This window comes from Hyperoodon ampullatus, assembly GCF_949752795.1.
Source record: "Hyperoodon ampullatus genome assembly, chromosome: 4".
Taxonomy (NCBI): Eukaryota; Metazoa; Chordata; class Mammalia; order Artiodactyla; family Ziphiidae; genus Hyperoodon; species Hyperoodon ampullatus.
Window position 1 is genome coordinate 84,177,543 of NC_136917.1, and position 19,287 is coordinate 84,196,829.

A 19,287-nucleotide genomic window follows, 5' to 3' on the forward strand; every position below is an offset into this window, starting at 1 on the left:
ATCAGTTATACATATACATATATCCCCATATCTCTTCCCTCTTGCATCTCTCTCCCACCCTCCCTATCCCATCCATCTAGGTGGTCACAAAGCACCGAGCTGATCTCCCTGTGCTATGCGGCTGCTTTCCACTAGCTATCTATTTTACATTTGGTAGTGTATATATGTCCATGCCTCTCTCTCACTTTGTCACAGCTTACCCTTCCCCCTCCCCATATCCTCAAGTCCCTTCTCTTGTAGGTCTGTGTCTTTATTCCTGTCTTAGGGAGCTGCTAAAAAGTCAGTCAACGCTCTGCTTTACAGAGGAGGGGGAGGAAACGTGGGTGTGCGTGTCCCGCAGGCTAAGATTCCCTGGACCTCCCTCTGGCCACTTCTCTGACAACTTTCATGCTTTTTTCTCCTTCCACAAAAAAGGTATTTTACATATGTCGCACCAACTGACTGCTCTCTGAATTCTGAAGAGGCGTATTACTGACTGCCACATTTTATAAACAGACCCATGAGCTACCCAGGATTATGTTAATACAAGGCATTTTATTATTGATTTTAAATATTTAAAATGCAGATTTATTTAAGTCCTTTCAGCTCCTACCAAGTAACTGTGCTGCGTAGGTACAAGCCTCATAAAAGGTACCTTTCAAGGATGGAACAGTTTAAGACATTCCTCTGATACAAACTGGAAATAAGATGATTGATTTTTTCCTTTAACTGATCATTTTCCTTAATACTTACATTAAAAAAAAAAAACCTGACAGCAGGCCAAGATCATTTTAGAATCTGTTTAAGAGGAGGAATAAAGTTTTATAGTTTGGTTAAAAGACCCTGAAAAATGAGGTTCCTAATGGAAATGCTGGCAGAGTTTCTACTTTCTGGGCTGGGATGGTAATCCTATTTAAAAAAAAAACAACAACCCAGAAATCCCAGAGAGGGGGGTGGAGGATGGTCACCCATACCAATGGAGGCCTGCTTCCTCGCTGGGTGACTTGGATATGAAGCAGGAAATTAATACCCAGGATACTTCATTCCCTTCAGACTTGCTTCAGATTCCTGTCCATGTCAAAACTGAAGGAGGAAAAATAGGTGAGTGTTCAGTGCAAAAGCTAGAGCCCATGCAGGGAGCAAGGAGCTGGCGAGGACAGGGGTGCATTCTGGAGGTCCCTGACGGCGACCTTCTCTGCAAGGTGTGTCCTGGAAGGACTAGCTCTAACGTGGGCTCACAGCCCACAAGGAAAAGCCAGTCCATGACAGGTGGCCTGGTCCCCAGCCTGCCCACACTGCCCACCTTTGACTCTGGAGTGGTCTGGTCAGTTTTTTGTTTACCTGCTGTGCCTTCTCAGGAGAAGCTGCTGTTATCAGGTGTAGGCTGAGGGAGTTTGCAGGCCTCAGCAACAGAGATGGCAACCTCTGTCCCTGGAGCTTTCTTTCCTCCCAAACACTATTTCCACTGCCACTGTCCTCTTGTTATCTCAAGGCCCAGAGCCACAGTCACTGGTGAAGTTTTGGCAAACGATGGTAACTAGGATGCCACACTCGTGTCTTTTTCAGTTCACAGCCCTTCTAGTTACTCAACAGTGAGGGTCAGCAGTGGGAAGCGGCGTGGATCTGGAGGGAGGAATCACGCCAACAGGACGCATGACCCCTGGGGTGAGGGAGGGGCAGGGCTTCGAGGTGGGCTGGCAACACCTCTACTTCCCCGCAGGGGCAGGACGGGGCTCCTGGGGCTGGCATTCGGTGAGGCTGACAAGAGCAAGGTATGAAACGTTCCTCTGCATTCCCACGACACCTGGAGACCAGGTAGGGGGAACCCACGCTTCCAACCTGCTCAAAGGAACAAACCTGGAGAAAAAGCACAGCCAACAAAAGCAACCACAAGAGGCAAAGGCCTTGTGGGCGGCAAAGGGACCCTCAACAACCAGCATCAGAGAGAGGCTGTGGGAAAGCTGGTCCCTTTCATCGTGAACCTGGGCCTCCCACTCCATCTGGTTCTACTGCCAGCCGGGGAGAGTATGTTTCCTGAGATGGTTTGTTTGTTTTAACTTGTCTGTAATGCTGTTTCCACTCCAGTTCTTGCTGCATTCAACATAAACAATTTACTCACTCAGTCATGAGGAAAAAATGAAAAACACACTTGACAAGGGAATTTCATGTTGTCGGGAGGCGTGCCAATGCCAACAGCCGAGATGGGGGCAGGAGAGCAAGAGAGGCGGGGGACGAGGAGGAAGGGGACGGAGGGACTCCGGCCACACTTACCAGGAGACGACCCCACACCAGCCGCGCGGAACTGCCCCAGGATGAGGCTCTGCTCGCTCTCGGCCAGCGCCAGGAGGAGTTCATAGGCTTCGATGCACTGCTCACTGAAACAGAAGCACACGGCATCCTCAACTCGGGCAGAGGATGGCGAGCCTCTCCAATGCAGCGCTGTGCCCGGGGTGGGAAGCAGCTCGGAACCTGGCTCTCAGCCTCGCCGTCCATGTCAGCAAGGAAATACCCAGGGATACTCCTGGCCAGAGCCAGGGTCTTGCTCTGTTATGTGGGCCCCCTCCCCTGCCCGTTTTTTTTTTTTTTTAACTTTAAACTAGGATCTAGAAAAATACAAGAGAAGCAATAACGATGAGGGAGGCAAGTCTGTTGGCCCTTTGATGATCAGCTCAAAGGGAAAGGTAATACGTTCCTGACGGCCAGCCTCCGAGATGCTCTCCATTCGCCCTCATCTCTACACACTGCTATCCACACCCTTGGAATGATCCCCTTCCACGTTGTTGCAGGGTTGGTCTGTGTGACTAAGTGAATAAGGCAGAAGTCATGGGATGTCATGTCCGAGATTAGGTTATTAAAAAACATGGTGATTTCCATCTTGGTCTCTCTCTCTCCTCCCTTCACTTTCCCTCTTGGATCATCCTCTTTAGAGGAGGCCAGCTGCCGTGCCTTGAAGACTCTTGAGTAGCCCTATGGAGAGGCCCATGTGGTTAGGAACTAAGGTGCCTAGCCAACAGCCAGTGAAGGACTGAGGACTCTACCCAAAGCTTCTTTGAAGCAGATCTGCCAGCCCCAGCTAAGGTTTCAGCTGATGCAGCTCTGGCTGAGAGCTTGACCAGAACCTCATAACAGACCCTGAGCGAGAACTACCTAGACAAATCATTCCCAGATTCCTGATCCTAGAAACTGTGATGTAATAAATAGTCATACAATAATAGGTAATTCATAGAGCACCCTAGAAAGGGGACTATTTTGACCCAGACCCGCCTATTCAATAGAATGGCCACTAGCCACATGTGGATATTTAAATTAAAAAGAATTTAAGGTAAATAAAATGAAAAATTCAGTTCCTCCGTTGCAATAGCCACATTTAATATGTTTAACAGCCATGTGTGGCTAGCAGTTACCATATTGGATAGCACAGAGAACAGTTCCATCATCACAGAAAGTTCTATTAGATGTTTGTACAACTGTTTCATGAAACACTCACAAAACCTCTGACAAGAGTTTGAGAATGGATTTCTAAGAGGAAGAAAATTAGTCTCTCTTTGGGTACACCAGGTAGAGGATCAAAGAGCGACTTCTTGAAAGTCACTGCTGCCTGTGACCCCACATGGACCCACGTCTGTACTGGATGGAGTGTGTGCCTAATGCCTCAGTCATCCTGGCTAGATGCCTGCAGTAGTGAAATTCTCACCCCCCAAGCAAAGAACTGATTAGCTTCTCCAAGCTGAGCAGGGGAAATGTTGCTTTACACAACACTTATTAGTCAACAGGCTGTTTTTTATTGTCTTTACTTTCAAGGTCCTTTACTAAGAGATAAGGAAAAGGGTCCAATGACTGCCTCTGGGTACTGGCAGCTCCTCCTCTCAAGGGCAGTTGGTCTTTCAAGTTAGAGATGCTGGGACATTGTTTCTTCTGTACGGATGAAAGGCAGACTGCTGGTGCACAACGGCCTGTTTCAAGAGTTGTCATAGACGATTATCTGTTTGCTTTGCTGTGTCTGTCAACTAGTAGGATTGCTTTCTTGCTTTGGTCTCCTGTATTTAGGTTTGATATTGTTTTTTGAAGAAGCAATGTTTCTTAAAACAATACTGAATTTTGTAAAGGATGCCAAGAGTAAGATATAATCGCTACTCTGGGACTTCGGTAAATATGCCCAAGTGGTGACACTAATAAATCTATGAAAACAATAAAGCATAGTTTCGTAGCTTTTACCAAGCAGTAATTTAAAAATAGATAAATTCCAAAGCTGATGAGGCTGAAAAAAAAAAGTGGTACATTCATATACCCCTTGCTCATCAATGAATGAATCATATTCATTTCAACTGGTTTGTTTTTATGGGAAAAAACTGGCAGCACGCCTGAAGAGCCATGAAAATATTCATACCCTTTGACCTATAATTCCTGCTTCAGGGGTTTTATCTTGAGGAAAATACTCACAAGAATGAAGGCTTTTGTATTAAATTATTCACCATAGAATTATTTTCAATATCAAGAGTCTGCAAAAGTGTACATGTCTTTTAGAGAAATGAGTAATAACACCATATGAACTTGAGGTAGGGGATACAGCGAGTCAAAATAAATGGAGACTTTTAAGCAACGTTCAAAACGCTAACAAACTGAAGGAAGAGAGTGCACCAAATTTACAACAATGTAAAATATATATGAATATGAATAAAGACTGGGAAAAAAGATTAGAAAGAACAAGACTTGAACATGTAACACAAAACTTGATGTTTTGAGGGATACTACTCGAATGAAATAATATTTAAGTTGACCATGCGAACAGAAACATACCTGTCTACTAATACCACACTCATTACCCTTATTTTCTTAATTGCTGCCACCAGGGTGCTAATTGATTTTCAATATATATCACACTAGCATTTGCTGGTTATGTTTTCTACTTTCATGCAGAAGCTTGCTATGGATGCATTTCTAAATTAAAGTGGCTACTTGCCTGCCCCGCCCCACTTCCTACCTGTACTGTAGGGCCAGCCTCAGCGCGGTGGCATTGGATTCGTATTTCCCCACCAGCATGCTCATTCTCTCAGCGTTGCTTTTGCATTCTTCCAGGGTTATGGTCAGAAGGTCATTTTGGGATTTGAGGTGTTCGATTCGGCTACAAAGGAAGGAAAATCACGTTCACAGTTTTACACCAGGACTACAATGAATTTGCCAAGATTTTAGCTATTGACTCTAGATTCCGGCCAAAATGCACGTTGGATGTGAGCACATCAGATGTTTTAGTAAATGTAACTGACGACAAGTAATGAAGGAGAAGCTCAAAGCTGAAGAATCACTACATTCTGTGTGAATGAGAAATAAAAAAATAAACTCCTGGTTATTTCCCAGCCAGCCACAGATGAGCCATTTGCTAGGTACTGCACTAGGCTCTGGAGATATACCAAGGAAAGGAACCAACCACGTGACCTCAGGCCCTCATGAGAGTTACAACTGGTATGCTTCCACGAACCACCGTCCACAGGGACAAATGAAATCACAGTAATAGCTACCATCTGTTGAGCCCTTGATCAGGAACTCTCCTAACAGCCCTCTGAGCTAAGTAGTATTAACCCCATTTCTCAGAGGCGGCACGGAAACGGTAATTAATCCTTGGGATTTGAACCAGGCAGTTGGACCCCAGATCCTTGACTCAGAACACTCACTACGAGGCAGGAGCAAAAGATGAATCAGCGAATGAACAAGAAACTGCACTTAAGGGGCCTTTGAATGGCAACTGTGGATCGTGTCCAAAGCTCCTTCCAGCTTGGACAGACCCCTAACTGCTAACTACTGGGAGGATAACTACTGGGAACTTTAAATTTTATAGGAATCAGAACTGTACGTTTAGGGCAAAAGTTCATGGCAAAGTCAGAAAGCAAATCAGAAAAAGGTTAAGCCTTCAGCCTCTCTGTTTTCTGTCCCAGGACACTGATGATCTGGATGCAATGATTCATTTCCCATGGGACATGCCCATCTGTAGTACTCTGACCACCAAGTCTTAAAGAGACACAGGGTTTCACACACACAAAATGTTAAGGGGCTTGGAAGTCATTTGCCTTGAGGATAAATCTTAGGGGCACATATCTTAGAGCAGATTACGGAGACACTTGGCAATGCAGGACATGGCCGGCGAGTGTACAGCTAAGACCGCTGTGTGGCTTTGGCAACAACAAGGTCAGTTCAACGTAAGGTGTTACAAGGACACAGTTTTCTGTCCTTGTTCACATTCAGACTTCCTCAAACAGTCCCCACTCTCTCGTTTACTTCTCAACTTGCTCCAGTTACATGCAGTCCCTACTAATTAGATGAAATTGTTTACTCAGCTCACAGACCTCCATGTGGTCAATTCTATCTTAGAGGCCTTCTCAGGCAGTACCCCTGTAATCGGGTATGGCTTTCTGCTTGAAACGTTCTCCTTTACTTGGGTCACGATAGGTGTCTACTGGTTTTCTTCCTACCCGAAAGGTCATCTCTTCTGTCTCCTTTGCCGACTCCCTCTTCTCTATAAAATCTGTGAGGGTTGATGTTCCCTCAGGACTCCATCCTGGGCCCCTTCTTCTATCAACAATCTCCCCCTGGGGGTGATTTTATCCAGTGCCACAACTTTATTTATTTTATTTTATTTTTTGTGGTACGCGGGCCTCTCACTGTTGTGGCCTCTCCCGTTGCGGAGCACAGGCTCCGGATGTGCAGGCTCAGCAGCCATGGCTCATGGGCCCAGCCGCTCTGCGGCATGAGGGATCTTCCCGGACCGGGGCACGAACCCGCGTCCCCTGCACCGGCAGGCGGACTCTCAACCACTGCGCCACCAGGGAAGCCCCAGTGCCACAACTTGAACAGGCACTTATATTCCCATGGCTCCCAGATTTCTTCAGTCCAGACCTCTCTCCTGAGTGCCAGTCTCACATATCCAGGGTTTCACACGGACACCTCCAATTTAACATTCCCAAAGGGGACTCTCGATCTTCCTCAAACCTTATCTTCTTCCATCTTCTCCATCTCAGTAAATGCCACCGCCGTGTACCCAACACCACTAGTAAGACATCTGAGACTCTCCTTTGAGACCATCCCTTTTTCTTACATCTGTGGGTTTTTAACACCAAACATATACTGACCCCTTCACATCACCACCACCTGGGCCACGCTGGTCCACTGCAAACCTGGCTCAGCTTCCACTCCTGCCTACCTCCTTCCATTCTTCACACCTGAGTGAACTTTCAAATTTTAAATCAGATCTGTTCTTCCCCTATATAAAACCCTTTAACAACTTCCAGTGACACGTAAAGAGTAAACTCTGTCCATGGCCTCAAAATCTGTATCCCACCCAGCCCTGCCTATTCTGCCACTTTATCTCATGGAACTCCTCCTTTCACTCATTCTATTTCAGTTCCACTGGCATTTGGGCAATTCTAACTTCATGCCAACCACTTCCCAGCCTTGAAGTTGGTAAGCTGGCCCGTAAGTCTCCTCCTAGTTTGTCATATGGCTGTTCCTTTTTCCCCTGAAAATCTCAGTTGACATGTTCCCCCTTCAGAGATGCCTTCCCTGGCTGCCTACTAAAATCAAGCCTTCCTCTTATTCTGTCACAGTGTCCTATTTATGTGGAGCTTTCTTATGCTCTTATTTACTTGTCTCCTTTTTGTCTAGCTCCCTTAACAGGATATAGCTCCATGAAAGCAGGGATCTTGTCTGTTTTACTTTCTTTTGCATACAAATAGTCCAGCATATAGTAAGTGCTTAATACGGATTTGTTAAATGAGAAAACACACTTTTGAGTAGATGTGACACCCACCCCTGCTCCCCCCTACACAAACACAAGTTAAAGGCTGTAATATTTTTGGAGGGTAATAGGACTCCAACTCTGAGATAGGTAGTTAAATAACAGACACCAGAACATACTGGTAGATTATTTACAAGAATTCCCATGTTCTAGCAGTAGCTGTGATAATATAGAAAACAATGGAGGTGAGGTAGAGGGGCAGGGGTCCATCAGCTGGGCTATTTAACAGCTCTGGACTCAGGCAAGTCATTCAAAGTCAAAGCCTTTGTTTTCTCATTTGCGAAATGGGACTATTCTGCCTTCCCAAGTTGAGGGTTAGGAGGTTGTCAGTGGGAGCCTTTTGTAAGCTGTTAAACTCCATGATAACGTGAGCTACAAGCACCAAAGAGTTCCCCCTTCTTTGGTCTCTCCTAGGTGCATATAATTGAAGAGAAAGGAACCTCCCTTCAAATTCAACAACAAAGCAGGCTTGTTAAATCCCAGGATCTGTAGAAAGGAGATCCTCATGACACAGAGGGCCCCTGAAGGCATCTGACTTCATTAAACTGCAAAGGGCATATCTGATTCAATTTTTAAGCACTCCTCTGCCTGTGATACTGAGAGGGCTGCTTCTTTACTGCTACAAGGCAATCATCAGGATTGTCACTCTTAAGTATTTTGGATTTAATAAGGAAACCATTTAATTTCAAGACTTAAAATGACCTAGATAGCCATATTTCCTTGGTTCTCAAGTGCTATATTAAACAGCTTCAAATCAGGGAGGACTAAAAGGATAATTCAATTTATTCAGGTTTGCCATACACCAGGGGAATGGCATCCACATTTCTTACTGGTTAGCTCGTAAACCTTTCCAATTCTGACTGTGCTCTCCCACTGAAGACTGCGAGGTCAGGGCAGCCACAGCACGCTTGGATGCCATCACTAGTCCATTCTGCCACCGCGGAGCCAATTCTGAGTCGTTACCATGGCTTGCCCCTGGTCCTTCTCTTTTGCTTTTTTAGCAGCTCTCTTTCATTGCTGGGACAACACACAAGCCAGTCTTTGCCAAGAGGCAGGAGGGAGGACAAACTCAAACCACCTCTGGCGTAAGATTTAGGAAAAGAACCCATAAAACTGGGTACACACAGTTGAATTATTCCAAGCAGGATAGTTAGACCTACTTAGATAATCAGAACTAAGTAGGATAGGATGTAGGGATGGGGGGATGTGCACATTTGCAAAAAGCATAAATAAAATTAGGCAACCCTCAGTTCGAGCAGGGAGGATTAGACCAGCATGCCTGCTCCATCGCAGGAGCGCCTTCATCAGACTGCTTCTGCTGGCTCCAGGCACCCCCGGGTGCTGAGTCCATATCCCAGGGCTGCTCTCTGTGGTTCTCAGCAGCTCAGGCTGCATGCTTGGGAGCCATCTTGCCATCCTGACCTACCTGTCATTCCATATGGACTGCTCCCGGGACTTGCTCCTTAATTTGCCAGGGCCAGTGCAAAATGAAAAGGCGGGGCCCCTGGTTCATAAATTATTAAGAATTTAAAACAGTGACAGCAGAGCAGTAAAGCAAGTGTGGGGTCCTTTTAAGCACGAGGCCCTGTGCATTTGACGACAGGTCACACGATGCCCATGAAGCCAGCCCTCCTGTGATGAACAGGATGGTGGAAACTCCCCACCCACCAGCCTGACAGCATCACTCTATGTCACAACACATAAGCCAACCTGAGTTGATCTTTGGGAAGGGAAAGGAGTTGCCCCCAGTGCCACCATCCAAATATGCAGAATTTCTCCTTACCTATTCAACCGTTCCGTTTCCACCTCAAACTCCCTAATTTTGCTTTCCGAGATGGCAGATCCATGGGAGTAGAGTGTCTGGAAGATCTCTTGGATGTTGGAGCAGTCCTGGAGAGAGTGGGCCAGGTGCTCCGCCACACTGCTGGATACCTGTACAGGTGAGCATTAATTCCCCTCTGGACAGTGTCACTTCAGAGACGCTGGTTCCCAGGCATGCTTTGCATGCAAAACAATTGAAAGCCGATGTTCCTTGAGAATCAGGCACCAGGAGATATCTACCCCGATCTTTCTCAGTTTGTATAATATAATGCTAGTATAAAAAGTTAACTACTGTGAAACAGTACATAAAACAGTGTCAAAATGCAGCAGCATCTTCTAAGCTGCATCCTGGGCAGCAGGCATGTGGGATCATGAGTGTTTAGAGACCTAAAATTTTGGATATTAAACAGAGGCTGGACATCCTTCCCCCTTCCGAAACCCCCTGCCACCCCCAGACTTGTCTCCGGCTGTTGTAGTTAAGGGAAGCGTCCCACTCCTTTATGTTCATAATTTGGCTTTGGCATGGAATCTGGGTGCATGCAATTTCTGCCCAGCACAAAAGTCTAAAATAGGGCCCTAAGAGTGCTGTTCACATTTTCCCCACCCCTGAGGATCAAATAGCTGGATTTCCCAGCCTTACCCCAGAATTCTAAAAGACATCCCCAGGGAACTGAAATTCCCTTTTCACCATTTATCAGCTTACAGCCCCACGGGGTTCAGGGCTCTACAAATGAAAACTCTAGTACTGAGCTGGAAGGTTCTGGTCTGTCACAGCATTGGCCACACTTCAAAGGCAGCAATCCTCCTCACTGGAGAGCACCTTCCCTTTCAAGTGGGATGTGCAAAAGGTAAAGTTCTCTTAGAGCTTCCTGACTTACTCCATCTCTGGGGAAGCAGGATGATATAAAGCAGATACTTTAAGACTTTCATCTACATTGCCAGTAACCAGACCTAAATCATTTCTTTCTGAATGGTTTCAGCTAGAGAAAAAAAAAAATCTCCCTTAAAGCTGAAGAAGTGATTCACCACGTGCAAACCACTATACATTTTCATTGGATCTTTTGGAAGGAAATCAGGTATGATTTCTTATTATAACTAACTGGTTTACTGGGGGTGAACTTTGGAAGTTCTTCTATCATGGATAAACCACTGTGTAGCTTTACTGGGTACTTTGTTGCCTTGCTTCTCATGAACACTCACCCCTATGCTGCTGATTTCTGAGCCCAGGACTGGCCGATCAGACGATGAAGATTCGGACCTGGTCTTTGATAGCTTCACTCTCTCAGCAATCTTAAAAAACAAAACAAAAACTTTTCAGAAAACAACACGTAACTCCCCATATAAACTGTTGAGACTCTGTTTATACAGGGCTACTCTTTAACTGTGGCAACTAAACTGCTTCATCAAGTCTTAAAAACGACTCACTTGTCCAGTTTTGCTGCTTAACTCGCGGTTTTTCAACCTTAGCACTTCTGACATTTTGGGTTGGATATTCTTTGCTGCAGGGGCTGTTCTGTGCATTGTGGGGTGTTTAGGAGCATCCGTGGCTTCTAGCCATAAAATGCCAGTAGCACTCCAGCTATGACCATTAAAAAGGTGTCCAGACACTGCTAAATATCCCCTGGGGGGCAAAAATCACTTCTGGTTGAGAAACACTGGTTTGACTTAATAAACTTGATGGTTGAGAACCGACCTTCTTGCGGAGACGGGTAGGGCTACCGGGGAGAGGACATGTATCATTCAAACGGTCTCTCTGGGGTAGACTCGACTTAGGAGCGGGGCGGGGGGGCTGTGGCTGAGAACGGAGGGGCTACTTCTCACAGCTGCCAGGGCCTGCCCATCACAATCTATTTTTCTGTTGGCAGGGCTGTCAGTCCTGTGAGCGGGGAGATCATTGGTTCATGACTCAGGGTCCCCTCCTGGGCTGAACCCTATCCTCGAGAGCAGCCCTCCACCCACCCCTTCGCACCGCAGAGCCTGACAAAACATCTCACTCTCCACAACGACCTGTCAGCTGTGACACGCTCCAGCTGGCTGATTAATGAGAGCTGGTGTCCAGCCTGCAGCCGAGAGAGACTTAAAACATTAGTGGGTTATCTCTCCCTGCAGCTCCAGCACAGGAGACCTCTGAGGGACCCCAGGAAGCCCCTGGGGGCCAGCTGAGCTAACTGCATGCCTGCACAGCCGCCCTGCTCCACAGAGGCTGGGGCAGCCAGGTAACAGGAGGTGTCCCTGCCGTCCCCGGGAGCTCACCTTGGCGATGGGGATATCATTGCTGCTGCTGCTTGTGCTCAGCTCTCCGGTGCTGGGGTTAACAGGGCGATTGGCGGAAGTGAGGCGGCCAGGGCTGGAGGGCCCTGTGGCCTGCACGCTCTGCAGTCTAGTTTGAAGCTCTCGAACCTGAAAAAAAGAACACCTTCAGATACAGCGGGTGGGTTCCCCGGCCAAAGAGGAGAACGGCCAGATTGGCGGAGGAGAGGGTAGAGCTTTCATTTACGTTAAGAAACCGGCTTCCCTGAAAAGCTAAGTCAGTTGAGTCCACATAGAATGCACTGTTGTTCTTAACTAGTCCGCCACGTGCTGGCCAAGTATATCTGTTCTTCAAAAGTACAAAGGAAACGTGTTTCCTAAGGCACTGGAAGCTTCCAGCAGAAGTAGAATGACCACCTTTGAGGGATGTTTATTCATTCAGCCTCGTGTGCCTGACACACATGGGCACAGGGGACAGAACCCAGGATGAAATCTGTACTCGCGTGGACCTCAGAGCTCAGCAGAGAGAGACAATTTCAACACAAGCGCACGTGCATGCTATAAATATCTATCCAGAGTTTGCAGGAAGCAGAAAAGGCGAAGAGAGTGACTCCACCTGAAGTCATTAGGGAGCCATGGTTGAGTAGAGCCTCACAGGTGAACAGGGCTTAAGGGATGAGATGAGTAAGGGGCTGGCTTTGGTGGTGGGGCAGGGAGAGTAGCTTGGATGACACACTGTGTCTGAAGAACTGCAAGTTATTCAGTGTGCACAGTGTAGGACAGAGACCTGCCCTGGGAAGGAGGTGAGGCTAAGATGACAAGGCAGAGATGGTACCCATGGCTTCTCTCCAAGGGACTTCGAGATGAGATTAACCTGGGGACAGTGGGAAGGAATATCTAAATAGTCCTTTGGTACAGAGAAACACAGGGCCCTTTCAATTACATTTAGAACACACATTTACCTGCACAGAATTTAAATGTCCAAATCCTGCTTCTCTATGGTTATGGCTCACGGACTTCCAAAGAGAGACATGTTCCAAGTAAGTGAAGATGATTGTTAGAAATTGGTCTCTCTGATGACCTTGATCACAGTTTTATCATTACGTACAGTATCTATCTTAAAGGGCCACACTGACTGCAGCATCCAAGGGCCCTTACAAATGGGCACCAGACCCCACTGGGAAAAATTAGCACCAGGACATCTAAGGCAGGGTTTCCCCAACTTGTCAGTGTACCAGGATGTCCCAGAGGGCTTGTTAAAACACAGAGCCCAGGGTGCCACTCTCAGGGATTCTGATTAGTAGGTGGAGACCAAGCCTAGGAGTCTGCGTATCTAACAAGCTCCCAGGAGATGCAGCTGCCAGGTCCCGGTCAGGGGCTCGCACCTTGAGCAGCAGTGACCTAAGGGACTGCCAAGGCCACGTGGTACTTGTGTCCCCGGCACAGAAGGAGCAAGGCTGCACCCCTGCCAGCCCTGACGCCAAACCCTTCCAGGCAAACCCTTCTCTAAAAGCGACTGGAGAGCTTTTCGTATTCAATATCTTGCATGTCTCCACTCTGCTAAATTGGGAACCAAAAGTAATTGAAATTTCAATAATTCATCAGCATATTAGAAGCCAAAATAGGAAAATTCCCTCGGAGAGAACTGCATTCAATGGTGAAACAGCTCAAAAGTGCCTGATAGCTGGCTCTGCTGTGGCTTCCAGTAACTGGGGGTTAACAGAAATGTGTGTCGTCCTCATAAAGGGCCAGACACAGAGCTGCCCTCAAAATAGTTTAAAGGCTAGAAAAACACATGCCTGTCAAAGTCAAGTGGTATTGCTGGGGGGAGATTACAGGGCTCATTCTGGAACCGTCCTGATAAACTGTGCCTCTCTGTGCCCCCATGGCAGAGGGACAGGACCCATTTTTCCATCAGGCCAGCTTCCTGGCACCGGGGAAACCACTCTGGTAGAGACCATGGATTTCAAGTTCCACCACTGTGAAAGTCTGACGAGGTCCTGAATAATCAACAGTGTTAGCACCACTCCCAAATCTAAAAAGTGTCTGAATCATTCCCAAAACAATCAGTGGTCTGGGCTTCCTAGAATCTCAACTGGCCCACTCATCTCTCTTTTAAAAAAGCAAAAATGGTCCTGGGCATTTTATAAAAGCATCATTAAAACTACCCATGTTATAAAAAAAAAAGTTTCTTCTTCTAATCACTAAAGTCAAACATGTCCACTGTAGAAAATTTAGATGACACTGAAAAATGAAGCCAGAAAAAGTACCTATGTTCTTTCTTACTCTACAGAGTAAGAGCTTCTAGTCATTTTCCATGGTGTGCTTGTGCATGGGCACGCATGCTTAAAATGATTTCTAAATCTAAATACCCATTCTCATATTAAAAGCTCTGGATGCGGAGAATGTCTTTGAAAACTAAAGGATGATAATCATGTTTATTTTGGTCTACCGTTTATTAATTAATGATCATGGTTAGGCAGTGAAAAAAATCCAGCTGAAAGGGGTGGAGTGAGTCTGTCATGGAAAGAAAGAGAGACAGCTGGTTGAGTTAAATAGCCTCTCTCTTCTGGCTTGGGAGGTGGGGTCTTAATTTAAATGAATAAATGCACAGAAATGAAGGCTATAACCAATCTCCTGATTCAGCTTAGGTAAGGCTTAGGAGAAGGGAGAGAGACTGCTGTTAGAGTCCTCACTTTTATTCTTACCCATTGTAGTAAGTGGAATTGTGTCCCCCTCAAAAGATATATCCAAGTTCTAAACCCCCAGTACCTGTGAATGGGAACTTATTTTGAAATACGGTCTTTGTAGATGTAATTAAACTAAGGATCTCAAGATGAAATCATCCTGGATTTAGGGTGGGTCCTAAATCTAATGACTGGTGTTCTTGTAAGAAAAAAAGAGAAGGAGATTTGAGACACAGACACACAGAGAAGAAGGCCGTGTGAAGATGGAGGCAGGGATTGGCCACAAGTCAAGGGCTACCAGAAGCTGGAAGAGGCGAGAAAGGATTCTCTCTAGAGTGCTTGGAGGAAGTGCAGCCTGCCAACACCCTGATTTTGTAGACTCCAGAATGGTGAGAGAATATGTTTTTGTTGTTTTATGTCACTAAGTTTGAGGTGATTAACTAATATACCCATCTTTCACTGAAGATATGTTATTAAAGAAAATATCTTTCTTTCAACCAGATATGTGGTTTGGAGTCAGGGGGTAGCTGGGAATCACAGGAACCCTACGTAGGAATCGATACTGTGGGAAAGTAATTCATCACCCATAAAGCCTTTTCCAATTGCTGTTGACTTCTTCAACAGCAGAACACAGAACATGACTTCAGTGGCCATTTTTTCATTTCTCCTAAAGTGAGTATGGAGCCAGGCCCCATCTAGAGGCCCAGAAGAGAAGTTTGTCTGTTACGTACATTTGAAACCTGCAGAGTATGCAGGTGAGATTCTCGTCTTTCAGTGGCTCAGAGTCCTAGGCTCAGATGTCTGCCCTAGCCAGACATCTCGTGAAACATGCTCTGAGAAGAGACACCAACAAGGAGTGTCCGCGTTGTGAAAGAAGCATTATTTTGCCTTCCCAGAGTAGGAAATGCCGGCATACAATCTGGAAGGTTGGGTAGCTGTTTAACAAGCAAATAAAAAGAGGAAAAGTCATGGGGGGCTCTGAAGGTTCAAGGAAGGAAATGACAATGACAGCAGTCTGCTTCTCTCGCTTAGGGTTCAATGACTTCCCAAAGAGCGAAAAGGGCTTCATAAAATCATTTTATTAGAGAAGAGAATGGACTGGAGTGAGGAAGAGAAAGGAAGTGAGTCAAAGCTGCACGTGAGAAATGATGAGGGCTCAAATACCATCAGTGAAGTGGGAGCAAAGATGGCTAATACTCCCTAGGTCAGCATCGTCCAATAGAACTTCCTGTAACAACAGGAATGTTCTATAGCCCTCCGTCCACAACGGTAGCCACAAGCCACATGTGATGCGCCTAGTATACCTAAGGAACTTTATTTTTAATTGTACCGTATTTTAATTAATTGAAATTCAAATTTACATAGTTTTGCATGGCTAGTAGCTACTGTATTGGTCAATGCAGTTCTAGAACGATTCAAGAAAGGGACAAGATACCCAAACTTGTGGCTGGAATGACTTAGCGGATCATGGTACTACTCAGCAAAATGGGGAAAACATAAGCAGCTGATTTCTCAGAGATAAACAAAGATGCTAACTTTGGATACACTGAATTTGAGGAAACCATCAGATGTATGAAGAAGGATATTCAGTCAACAATTAAAAATATAATCTGAGGGAAGGAGATCAGAACTGGATTTCTACATGTGGATAAAGTTGCCAAGGGAAAAGGTGCAGCCATGTGGGTGGGAGGAGAGACTCTACGTAGCTGGTTGGACCGAAGGCTCAACTGAGGACAGTAGGAAGGGGTAGCTTTTGCTCTAAGAGAGAAAGAAGAGGTGAGAATAGATAATAAGAAAGGTGTGTTTGCAGACTGGAGAATGAGGATGGGAAACAGGAGGCTCCCACCTGATGGTTTTTGTCTCTCTTAGAGACAAGAGTTAAGGTCCTCTGCTAGGAGAGAAGGAGGGAATAGTAGCTGTCAGAAATGAGAAAGGGGGCTTCCCTGGTGGCACAGTGGTTGAGAGTCTGCCTGCCGATGCAGGGGACACGGGTTCCTGCCCCGGTCTGGGAAGATCCCACGTGCCGCGGAGCGGCTGGGCCTGTGAGCCATGGCCGCTGAGCCTGCGCGTCCGGAGCCTGTGCTCCACAACGGGAGAGGCCGCAACAGTGAGAGGCCCACGTACCACAAAAAAAAAAAAAAAAAAGAAAGAAAAGAAATGAGAAAGGAAGCTGACCAATAACCCAAAGAGAGACAGAGAGACAGGGAGACAGAGAGACAGAGAGAAAAAGAGAGAGAGAGAGAGAGAGAGGCTTAACCAGCAGCACTGAGAAGTCAGCTGAGCTTTTTCATTCTAGACAGCAGACTGATTCAGGCATTATTTTCTTCAAACCCCAAAGACCTCATGAAAATGGTAGTAAAGAATAAAAAAAGAATCAAAACCGTAACAGTGAAAGGAATGTGCTTGGGGCATTAGCGGACAGAGGATTTGGGCGCATTCCTTAAAAGCAGAGTCGAAGGAAGAGTACTGATGAAAGAAACAAAATGGAAAAAGGCAAATTCTATAAACTATACAAGGGGAGGTGGCCAATCTACCCAGAAGAAGGTTGGCAGGCTTTAGATGCAGCCTCGGCAGGTACTACGAAGGACAAGAATGAGAAGTAGCGCTGAAAACAGGAGGGGTACCTGTCTCTATACAGAACAAATGGAAATTTCCAGCATATGACAGCCTCAGCTAAAGTAAACAGGCCTCCTATGAAAAATGCATAGAAATGCTGCATAAAAAGGAACAACGAGAAAGAAATTCATTGCTAAGGTTCAAAGAAAGATAGTAAAATCTCCAGGTGCCAGAAACGAAGTGAAAAATAAGGTTAGAGAGGTTAGCAGGGAGCCATGGGATGGAGAGCAGGGCGTGGAGTGTGCACGCCGGGGTGTGTTGTGGGGAGAGGAACAGGGGCCCCTGCAGGCCAGGCTTTTTGAGCTGATCCTCCGGCATCAAGCTGGGAGCCTTCCTGCCCAACCCATCTGTGAGAAGCGGACTCAGCACGCTGCCCTGGAAGCCGGAAAGGAGCCCCTGGGCTGTGCAGACGGGTCAAGCCTAAGAAACCAACATCTCAGACCTGTGACACATTTGGGTGTGGAGTCCAAGTTTATCCTAGCTCCCTAGTGTGGGACCCCAATCTTACAAATTCACACTGAAAACTGGTCTGGATTTTGCCAGGCCACTCACTGCCCCAGAAACCTAACTGGTAAACCACCCAATATCATTAGAGAACAGGAAGAGACTTAAGCCTCCCATGACGGGGAGCCCAGGACCATGGAGCTGCTCAACATGGAAGGATGACTGCAGGGAGAGGAGGATGAGACAGGAGAGCCAGCAGGCTAAATCAGGAGATGAATCCACTGGAGGAGAAATCAGAATAAAGCAACCAGTAAACCACATCACAATCACAAGTATGTTTAGGGCCCTTAAAGAGATAAAAGGAGTAATTTCTGTACACAATAAATTACGAAACAAAAATAGGCAGATATCAAACAAGAATAGGTAGATAAAAAAAAAAGCCCATGGAAAACGTAGTCAATGAAATAAAATCAATGTACAGGTTAAGCTTTAGACTGGATAAAATTGGAAAGAGAAGTAGTGAACAGGAGCACAGTACAGAGAATTCAGAACACAGCATGGGCAGCTAAAAAAGGACAAAATATGCAAGTGTCACTGGGTGGCTTCAACACACTTTTAAAGGAGTTCCAGAGGACAGGAACACAGATAATGACAGAGAAACACTATTTGAAAAGATAACAGGTGAGTTTTCCAGATGTAGAGACCAACGTAAATCCCGAGACTTAAGTATCATGTCAGGTGCTAAGTAGTTGTGGCAGTTTTTAGATGTGTCTGCAAATGCTTTTTTTTTTTTTTTGCGGTATGCGGGCCTCTCACTGTTGTGGTTTCTCCCACTGCGGAGCACAGGCTCCGGACGCGCAAGCCCAGCGGCCATGGGTCACGGGCCCAGCTGCTCCGTGGCATGTGGGATCTTCCCGGACTGGGGCATGAACCCGTGTCCTCTGCATCAGCAGGCGGACCCTCAACCACTGCGCCACCAGGGAAGCCCTGCAAATGCTTTGATAGTCCCTCCGTAACTGGACTCTAGTTCCCCTCTCGTTGCACACGCGTGGCCTGAGAGATTGCATCTGATGAACAGAGTGTAGTGAAAGTGCTACCACATAACTTCCAAGGCTAGGTTAGAAAAGGCAATACAATTTTGCCTAGCTCTCTCTTGGGATGCTGGCCCTTACACGCCACCGACTCTGTCGTGAGGAAGCACAGGCCACATGGAGAGGATGCTGGTGGGTGCTCTGACCAACAGTCCCTGGTAAGGTCCAGACAGCAGCTAGCCTCACCCACCAGACAAACGAGTAAGGAACCCTTCAAGACGACTCTGGCTCCAGCCACCATCTGACTGCGACCACATCTGAGCCCAAGAGAGAACTGTCTACTGGAGCCCGGTCATCCCCAGGAGGATGCAGTTATCAGTAAATGATTGTTGTTTTAGGTCTCCATGTTTGGGGCGGTTTGTTATGCAGCTGGTGCTAACTGGAAGAAAAGGATGAAAACACGGCGTTATCTAGAAACACTGCGGTGCAAATGTAGAGCGAGGGGAAAGGATAAAGAGAGAATCTTTTTTTTTTTTTTTGCAGTACGCGGGCCCCTCACTGCCGTGGCCTCTCCCGTTGCAGGGCACAGTCTCCAGATGCGCAGGCTCAGCGGCCATGGCTCACGGGCCCAGCTGCTCCACGGCATGTGGGATCCTCCTGGACCAGGGCACGA

At 46.5% G+C, this 19,287-nt stretch overlaps 1 protein-coding gene across 2 annotated transcripts in view; it reads right to left on the reverse strand.

The window, feature by feature from the left end:
* The window catches only part of MCC (MCC regulator of WNT signaling pathway), a gene marked incomplete at both ends in the record, with an annotated part of 445,755 nt that overhangs the window by 39,885 nt on the left and 386,583 nt on the right, over positions 1 to 19,287 (reverse strand). For both annotated transcript variants that reach the window (XM_079702132.1, XM_079702131.1), the window contains 5 exons: positions 2,251 to 2,354; positions 4,961 to 5,101; positions 9,549 to 9,697; positions 10,787 to 10,876; positions 11,840 to 11,986. In XM_079702132.1, the coding sequence (XP_079558258.1) occupies positions 2,251 to 2,354; positions 4,961 to 5,101; positions 9,549 to 9,697; positions 10,787 to 10,876; positions 11,840 to 11,986 (631 nt within the window). The remainder of the gene's footprint in view (positions 1 to 2,250; positions 2,355 to 4,960; positions 5,102 to 9,548; positions 9,698 to 10,786; positions 10,877 to 11,839; positions 11,987 to 19,287) is intronic.